General features: G+C 39.9%; 1 protein-coding gene across 1 annotated transcript in view; it reads right to left on the bottom strand.

The window, feature by feature from the left end:
• The window catches only part of SYNDIG1 (synapse differentiation inducing 1), an 89,881-nt gene extending 80,227 nt beyond the window's left edge, over positions 1-9,654 (bottom strand). The window contains exon 1 of the mRNA XM_006860665.1: positions 9,175-9,654. Within this exon, the coding sequence (XP_006860727.1) occupies positions 9,175-9,654 (480 nt within the window). The remainder of the gene's footprint in view (positions 1-9,174) is intronic.
• Between the last annotated feature and the right edge of the window lie 571 nt (positions 9,655-10,225).

Below are 10,225 nucleotides of genomic sequence, written 5' to 3'. Positions count from 1 at the left end.
CTAGCCAAAAGAATTCAGCAACACATCTATATATATATGTATCATGACCAAGTGGGATTCAGTCTAAGGACACAATGATTGCTCAATATTAGAAAAACAATGAACGCATTCCACCATGTAAATATAAAAAAAAGTAAAGAACCACAGGATGATGTTGATTGATGCAGAAAAGGATCAGACAAGATCCAACATCCATTATTGATAAAAAAAAAAACTCAAAAAGGAGGAATTACATGGAAATTCTTCAACATAATTAAGAGTACATATACTATCCAATAGCTATGATTACTCTTAATGGAGAGACACTGAAAGTATTCCATTCATGAACAGGAACTAAACAAGGATGCCCTTTATCACCACTCCTATTCAGTATTGTGTTGGAAGTCTTGGCCATAGGCATAAGAAAAGTAAAACTGTCTCTATTTGCAAGTGATATGATCTTATAAATTGTTGTTGTTAAGTGCCACTATGTTGATTCCAACCCACAGCAACCCTGTATAGGGTTTCCTAAGATGGTGAGCTTGAATCACTGACCTTGCAATTCAAACTGACTTTGCAGTCCAGCATGTTAACCCACAGTGCCAGACCAGGACTCTAATTTTATGCACAGCAAATGCCAAAATACTAAGCAAAAAAATTACAGGAACTCATTGAAGGATTCAACAAAGGGGAATGGGGAAAGATTAATCTACAAAAATCAGTTGTATTTCTCTATATTAATAAAGACAGCTCTGCAAAGGAAATTAGGAAAGCAATACCATTTATAATAGCCACCCAATAGATGAAATACTTTGAAATAAATCTAACTAGAGAAACAAAAGACCTATATAAAGGAAACTACAAAGCACTATTACAAGAAACCAAAAGAGACTTTAAAAATGGAAGAATATACCATGCTCATGGATAGGAAGACTTAACACTGTGAAAATGTCAATACTACCCAAAGCAATCTACAGAATTACACAATCTTAGTCCAGATTTCAGCATCAGTTTTCAAGGAGATGGAAAAAATGATCATGAACTTTACATGGAGAATAAAGAGACCTCAGATATGCAGAGCACTGCTTAAGAAGAAGAACAAATTAGGAGGGCTCGCACAGTCACAGTGGTCAAAAAGCCAGGTACTGGTACAACAAAAGATATGTAGATCAATGGAACAGGATTGAGAATGGAGAGGCAAATCCATCCACATACAGTCAACTGATCTTTGACAAAGGACCAAACCATATTAACTGGGGAAGAGATAGCTTCTTCACCAAATGATGATGATAAAACTGGAAATCCATTAACAGAATAATGAAACAAAACCCTTATCTCCCATCATATAAAAAACAAAATCAACATGGATTTTATAGAACTATAAAGATCATCAATGAAAAACCATGAACAAATTTAGTAGTTTTTAAGTATGGCACACATACACTGCCAAACATTTTTTTAAAAGGTACAAGCAGTAGAAAACAAAATAGATGAGTGGGAGTTGCTTTTTTAAAAATTAGAAACTTGTGTGCATCAAAAGATTTCATCAAAAGAGTAAAAAGGGAATACAAAGACTGAAGAAGTATTCTTTGCAATGACATATGAGATAAAGGACTAATATCTAAAATTTATAGAAACCTACAATCCCACTATAGGAAAAAGACTGGCAACCCAGTTAAAAAATGGGCATATGCCCATGGACAGGGACATAGCCACAGAGGACTAGAGTGGAGAGTAATGTGTCCAGCAGATAGATATGAAGTGAGGGGAGATGCACAAGAATGCCCATACTTGCAGATAGGACCCATTTGATCTAGCTTCAATAGCTGGATGATTTGAACTTGACTAGAGTCCTGGTGTGGCACTGTGGCTTAATGTGCCAGACTGAAAAGCCATTTGAACTACTAGTTGATGGTTCAAGCTTACCAGTCACGCCTTGGAAACCCTATTCAGGGTCGCTATGGGTTGGAACCGACTCAACGGCACTTAACAACAACAGAGGAAGAAAGAAGAAGGGAAAAAAAGTATAATCCGCTACAATTTGATGAGCTTGACCTATACTTATGGATGTAGTAGCTTAAAAGAGGGAATGATTCTTCACAGCAAGGATCATTCCCAACCCCTCTGTACACAAGGTTGATAGAGATGGGCTACCTAAACTGGGGGTGGGTGTGGGGGGCGCATAAAGGCATGAAGTGACTAGTTTACAAGTTTTCATGAAGGAGCTTAGTTTCAGAGGGTGCTGGGGAAGGTAGAATCTCCACTGAATGGTTTTCAACCTGCCTAGACGGGGCTGGTGAAAGGAGATGAGGATAAGACTCTTGTGGTTTAATAGTGAATAATTGTTATCAGGATTGATTGTGATTGTTGCAAACAAAAAGGTAGACATTTTGTAACAAAAGTGGGAAGTGGTTGATCTTGCAGTCCAGGCGCAGAGGACCCTGGGACCAACAAAGGAGAAGAGTGGATTGTGGGACCCTATCCAGAGAAGCAGCGATGCCAGAGATGGAGGCAGAGATGATGGCATAGAGAGAAGGAGTGTCTTGGTGTGGTGCTGTGGGTTAATGCACTGGACTACAATGTCAGTTTGAACCACAAGGTTGTCAATTCAAGCTTACCAGCCACTCTTTAGAAACCCTACATAGGGTCATGATGGGTTGGAACTGACTCGACAGCATTAAGCAACAACAACAACCGTTTTGACCTAGGTTGGATGGCTAGTAGACCAGAACTTGAACCAAGAAAGACAAAAATGTCTGATATTGACCAGTGCAAATTGCTACAATTAGACGAACTAGACTTTTCATATGAATGTGGTGGTGGTGGTGGTGGTTACGTGCCATGGAGTCCTATGAGTGTTGTTGTTGTTATTGTTAGGTGCCATCGAGTCAGCACCGACTCATAGCGAGCTTATGCACAGCAGAACGAAACAATGTCCAATCCTGGGCCAACCTCATTACTGTTGTCACACTTGAGTCCATCGATGCTGCCACCTGGCCAATCCATCTCATTGGGGGTCTTCCTCTTTTTCTCTGACCCTCCACCTTACCAAACATGATGTCCTTCTCCAGCGACTCTTCCCTCCTGACAATATGTCCAAAGTATGAGAGACAAAGTTTGGCCATCTTGGCCTCTAAGGAGCACTCTGGAATGGAAGGATTCTTCATATCAAGAACAACCTTGTTTCCTCAGTGTACTAGGTTGATAGAGATAATAAATTTAGACACTGGCTATCAAAAATGGGGATGGGGGGAGCTACAAAGGCATGAAGTGACTGGTTTACAAGTTTCATGAGTGTGCTTAGAATGAGGAGTTTTTTTTTAAAAAAAGAAAAAGTTACATAGAGAGCAAAATGGATTAGAAAATCAGATCCTTCCATATGCTGTCTACATGAGACATCAAAAGCATGAAGACAGTCTAAATAATTATTAACAGAAGAATGACTAAATAAGCTTTGGTATACACACACAAAGGAATACTACGAAACGTTGAAGAATAATGATTTATCTGTGAAATACCTCACAACATGGTTGAACCTGGAGTGAAATCAGCTGAGTGAAATTATGCTGACAAAAATTGTATGTGACCAATGTTGTAAAATATTAAAAAACAAAAAATCCAAAGGTTTTCTTGATGAAAGAAACAATCTATGATGGCTCTGTGTGTGTGCAAGGGGTGTATGTGAATTATTTATAGACTAGAGGGTAGTCAGAGTCCTAGTGTGGTGTCATAGAATAAGCACTCGACATCAATGTTGGTTTGAACCAAAGGTCTGTAGTTCAAATTCACAGCTGCTCCTTGGAAACCCTATACAGGGTTGCTATGAGTTGGAACCGACTCAATGGCACTTAACAACAACAATAATAGAGGGTAGACACATTTAACATTGGTGTTAGGGCCAGCAATATACAACAAGAGGGAGGTTAGCAGAAGAAAGATGAAGGTAGCAGAAGACACAAGCAGGAATGCAATAGATGAAGGAATAGAGGTAAATACTGTTTACTATTGTTATACCGAGGATATTGCAATCTTGTAATGAAGCAAAGTATATGATTTATTGAATGTAAAACTGATGATCTGCTCTGTAAATCTTCATTCACGTAACAATAAAATGTTGAAAAAAAAAGGGGAAACGTGTTAGGCATTTCTTAAGCTTAAAGAACTGGTAAAAAAAATTCAACATTTAAATTGAAATATTAAAGGATTCTATGGACAGAAATGAAAGAAGAAATGTAGAATAGAATTTCACATTTTTATGGACTCCAGACTTTCTGGGACTATGGAGAGCTACGAATCACCAAAACTATTGCCGTACCATCATCATTAACTGTGAACCAAAAATATCCTCTGAGTTCTTCTTAAAATCAAATAATAATTCAGATTAACTAGTAAAATTGCCTTGATGATTATTCTGTTTTACCTGCATGGAATCAAATTGAAAACAGCAACTCAAAACATTAGGGTGATTGGGTTTATATTAATGAGGGCAGAATAACTAATAAAAAGAGGGTGAGAATACTTGCACAACTCAGAGAACATAATCAATGGCACTCAATTATATGTACAAGTAGAACCTGTTGAAGTGGTGCATGTTTTACTGTACAGATTTTCAGCAAAAACAAAATAAAAATTTAAGGGAGAAAAAAAGGACTCTTTAGTGGGCCTATGGCTACTAGGATGCTGTTGCTATCGTTGCTAAATACTGTCAAGTTGCTTCTGACACATAGCAACCCTCTTTGAGGTTGCCAAGGAGTGGTGAGTGTGTCTGAACCACAAATCTTGTGGTTAGCAGTCCAGTGCTTATCCTACAGTACCACACCTGGACTCCACTACTAGGATAGGGGAGATAATAGGGTAGTAATGGGCATTCCTAGAAGTCTACACCATTTCCCCTGGTCAAAGCTTTGGACTAACTGAGAAGAACAAGTCTGTCCCATCTCCTCATCTCCTGTCATGTAATGTAATGTAAGACACTGTCTGAGGGTCTCAGGCCTTTGACTACATCCATAGACTACATCTATTGGCTGAGGTCACTGTATGAAACTTGTTAAAATGAAATTAATTTAGCAACTGATGTGCAAAATGTAGATTTCGACATTTTATGAATAAAATATTTATGTTTAAATATTGTATGTATTAATTTGCAAGCTTAATCGGAAGTCCATGCAAGTCTTAAAGAAAAGTAAGATCATTTTGAAGAATATTTTGTGAGGTGAACATAAGACAAAGGCGATATTTTAATTACCTGTTCATCTTCCAGTGACATTAACATATCAGAGTTATTCAAGGAAAGTGTATGGCTATTGAGTGAAGGAGGGAAGGAATAAAGTACATACAACTGAGCAAGTAATGATGAAGATACTCAGAGATTTCTTTTACATTTTAATTTGTAAGTATGCCAAACCTTCTATTGCTGATGCATACCTTAGATCTAGGTGGAGCAGCAGAAAGAGAACTGAACTATGAAACACAAAGTCAGCAGTTGAAACCCACTAGCTGCTCCTCAGAAATCCTATTCAGGATCACTATGAGTCCCAACAAACTTGACAGCAATACCAACAATAACAATATGTTAGATCTAGGAAGAACATGATCAGTATTTCTTAAGCTGAAAGGATGGAAGGAAAAATTTCAAGTCTCAACTTGCAATACAGAAAGATTCTATGGGCAAAATACTTAATGGTACAGAAAGCATCAAAAGAAGATGTAAGGTATACACAGAGTCATGGCACCAAAAAGAAATGGGCGGTGTTCAGCCATTTCAAGAGGTAGCATAAAATAAAAAGTACTGTAAGGGGAAGTCGGAAATGCATTGAAGACATTGCAAGGTTCCAGGAATGGATGGACTACAAATTGAAATCTTTCAACAAACTGATGCAGCACTGGAGGTGCTTACTCATCTCTGCCAAGAAATCTGGAAGACAGCTACCTGGCCAACTGATTGGAAGAGATTCATATTTATTCTCATTCCAAAGAGAGGTGCCCCAATGGAATTCATCAAACAATACCTTTAACATCACATACATGTAAAATTTTGCTAAAGATAATTCAAAAACAGCGTAAATGTACATAGACAGAGAAACTGCCAGAAATTCAAGCCAGATTCAGAAGAGGATGTGGAAAGAGGGATATTTTTGCTGACATCCGATGAATACTTGCTGAAAGCAGAGAATACAAGAAAGATGTTTACTTGTGCTTTATTGACTATGTAAAGGCTTTTGACTGTGCAGATCATGACAAACTGCAGATAACATTGCAAAGAACAAGTATTTCAGAACACTTAATTGTGCTCATGAGGAACCTGAATAAAGAAAAAGAGGCAGTAGTTTAAACAAAACAAGGGACTACTGAATGGCTTAAAATCAGAAAAGATGTGTGTCAGGGTTGTATTCTTTCACCGTACTTCTTCAGTCTGTATGCTGAGCAAATAATCCTAGAAGCTGGATTATATGAAGAAGAATGTGGAATGAGGGTTGGAGGAAGACTCATTAACAGTCTGTGATATACAGATGATACAACCTTGTTTGTTGGAAATAAAGAGGACTTAAAAGGATTGCAGATGAAGATCAAAGACTGCAGCCTTCAGTACAGATTGCATCTAAATGTAAAAAATACAAAAATCCTTACCACTGGACCAATAAATAACATCCATATAAATGGAGAAAAGATTGAAGTTGTCAAAGATTTCATTTTGCTTGGATCCACAATCAACATTCATGGAAGTGCAGTTCAGAAATCAAACGATGTATTGTATCAGGGAGATCTGCTGTACAAAACGTCTTGAAAGTGGTCAAGAGCAGATACCAGGAGTGTGAGGACTAACATGCATGCACCTGACCCAAGCCATGATATTTTCAATAGCCTCATATGCATCCGAAAGATGGACAATGAATAAAGAAGATTGTAAAAAGAAAGCTGATGCATTTGAGTTATGATGTTAGAGAAGAATATTAACTGTACCACAGGAATGCAGAAGAACAAACAAATCTGTGTTGGAAGATGTACAATCAGAATGCTTCTTAGAAGCCAAGATGGCGATACTTCATCATCTCATACTTCAGACATATTATCTGGAGGGACCAGTCCCTGGAGGAGGACAGCATGCTTGGTAAAGTGGAGGGAAAGAGAAGAAGAGGGAGACCCCCCCCCAAAATGAGATGGATTGGCACAGTGGCAGCAGCAATGGGCTCAAGTATAGCACCATTGTGAAGACTGCACTGGATTGGACAGGGTTTCATTTTGTTGTACATAGGATCACTATGGGTCAGAACCAACTTGACAGCATCTGACAACAATAAAAACATGAGGGGTCTTCAAGTAGTTTGGGAAAAATTCCATTATCTTTTAATTCCATTTTTCCAAGCACGTTTTGAAGCTTCCTTGTATATGGAGTCCTGATGTGTCGCTGTAGGATAAGCTCTGGATTGCTAACCACAAGGTTGGTGGTTCAAACCCACCAGCCACTCCCTGGGGATCCTAAAAAGGATAGCTATGAGTCAGAACTTACTCTACGGCACTTAACAACAACAACAACATATGTGCTTTTTAAACTTAAGTCAAAGCATTCTGCTGACTTTCTCAAATCTTTAAGAAATCCTGAGTCTCCTCTGACTCCATCTCTTCCACACTAACAGTTTCTCTCAGTTCCACCAGCCACTTTCATGTGCTCCATCATTAATTAGGCTGTTGCAGCATCTGACTTCATTTTTCCATTTCTGAATTGTCCTCCTTACTGAAACCATTTCTCTAGCTGCTTTTGGTACTTGGCTTTGCAGCTTGTTTGATTCAACGATTCCTTATGACCTCACTTGTATTTCTGTTCAGCATGGAGCCCATGATCTAAAAGATCTTCCTTTCCCCATCTTGAAATCTTTTGCTTCCCCTTTGTTGAAGTCAGACTGTTTAATCCTTGCTAGAGCTTTACCTGCTACAGAGAGTCAGGAATTGCAGATCAGACCAAAGCTCCAAACTGACTTACACTGCAGCCTAGCCATCTCTTCAACAATCTTACAATCACTTCCTTCAGACAGCTGCTTTGAGCTGTCCAAAAGTATTCATACCCCAAATCCTTCTGTCTGTGTGTACAACCAGAAAACATGGACTCCCTCCTTTCTCTACTTTTCTACTTTGAGACATCCCATAAAAGGCCAGGCCTTCTTGCCTCCCCAGTACTGGACCCCACAGCCACCTTGATCCTGCGATAAACTATACCCTCGTTGTTCCTGACTGGCTTCCTTTTTTCTGAACATTCCCACCACCTATAAAATAGTTCTGCCTACCTGAGTCAAAACAGACATCCTTTCCCTTTGACTACACTTCCTCCCAAAACCATACCTGCTCCACAGCTTCCTTCCCCACAAACCTTTTAAGCATGTGACCTCTGTACGATCAGTCACATCTGAAGATTCTCACCGTAGTGAACGTACCTTCTTAAATTTCAGCAGTCACCTCCCAGCTGATAAATACCTCATCCTTTGGCCCAGACCCACCCCTTCATGCCTATGCAGCATCAACACCTTCCATCTCCCACCCAATGCCATTTTAAAGAAGAGGAGATGTAACACCAACCAGAGACCATTGCCCAGTGTACACATTACTACACATGTACTTCAAACACTTTTAACTGTCCTCCCATCTACTAAAGAAGTGATGCATATAACTCAAGCCATCTTCCCTTTATGCTTCAATTTCTATGATTTCTTCCAGAAGGTTTTAGCTATAATAACAATCCCTTACTAAGGATTTTGGAATGCCAAATTAAAGAAATCACATTAGACAGCAAGAGCAATTCCCAAATTGAACCCACACATACATTTCCAGCCTTGTGTGGTTCTAGGACCATCATCACACTCACCTACTCATTTTTGCTGAGATGGTAGATAATAGAAATTCCCCAACTAGCCCATCAATGATGGCCACCCTTAAATCTATCTGAAACTCCACTCTACAGTCTGCTCCCCTCTGACTAGAATCACTGATCCATTAGGTCTTCATGCATCTGGACTTTTCAACTCCTTCCATCTTTCACAAACATTCAAGAGCTAAGAGGCATTGACAATGTCTTCCATTTCTCTGCCTTTTTGTGCACTGGTTTTATTGCTTAACTGTTGCCTAGCATTCATGGGTCCCCACCAAATCCTCACAGTGCCATCCCAGAAGGCCCATGAAAACGAGAGCTGACACACATCCTCTGACCTCCAATTCCTGGAAATCCTCCTCTTCCTCCACGTCGTAGGACAGGGTGTGGATTTTGATGTCGTCACCTGCGAGTTCCATGAATTTCCCATCGGGGTACTCCAGGCTGTCTTTGGTGGGTGAACAGTCTTCAATGAAGGAGGTCTCACAACAGTCAGTGGCCATGCCATCCCCCCAGGAACGCAGCATACCCTCTGAGTAGAGAATGATGTTGGGGTGGTAGTGGGACTCCACTGACTGCTGAAGGATGTTGGGGTCTAACAACTGCTGGACTGGCTCATTTCTGCTGCCACCTAGGACAGCTGGTGTGGTGCCAGTCACTACCCGGCGACTCTGATACTGAGGAGCTGGGTAAATGGACACCAGGCCATCTCTGCTCTCTGACATCAAGTTCCTGGTGTTAATCAGGCCATTCCTCTTGCCAGCATCACTGATTTTACTGCGTACCAGCACACTCCTCTGCTCCATGGCGCTCTGCATGGTGCCCTCCTCCTGTTGGGTAAGCTCATGGGTCCATTTCTCCTGGAGGCGGAGGAGACAGAGATGAGACCAGAAAACCACATCAACTATACCCTTGTTCCTGACTATACGAGTCAGCTAATATGCACAGCAGTTTGGGGAATCAGACAATAGTCAGGCCTGCCTGTTGCTTGAATTTTAAAAAGGCTCTATCAGGGCAACCAGCTAGAGGAAGCCAGAAATTGGTTATTCGCATCTATATAAAGTTTCTGCTTCCAAACTGTGGAGGTGCTATAGAGGAGCCTACAGTCACCAGCAAATAGCCTGACAACATGGAAAACAATCCCATTAGCATCTAGCTGGTCCACAGGAGGATAAATGTTAATAAATTTGCAATTAGCACTGGCTCTTTTCAAGTCCATGCTATTCATTCAAACAGAGAAATATGCATTCAAGGTGAAAGGATTTAAATAACATCCCACACAGATTTGAAAGACAGATGGTATGAAGACCCACATCATTAGTCTAATGCTAAGGTTAGTTAAAAAAAATTATATATATTGCTACTAGGGTTTCAATTCATGTATGCATG

Source organism: Chrysochloris asiatica, unplaced genomic scaffold (genome assembly GCF_000296735.1).
Source record: "Chrysochloris asiatica unplaced genomic scaffold, ChrAsi1.0 scaffold00039, whole genome shotgun sequence".
NCBI lineage: Eukaryota > Metazoa > Chordata > Mammalia > Afrosoricida > Chrysochloridae > Chrysochloris > Chrysochloris asiatica.
The sequence above is the reverse complement of the archived record's forward strand: the minus strand, read 5'-3'. Positions and strand labels throughout refer to the sequence as shown.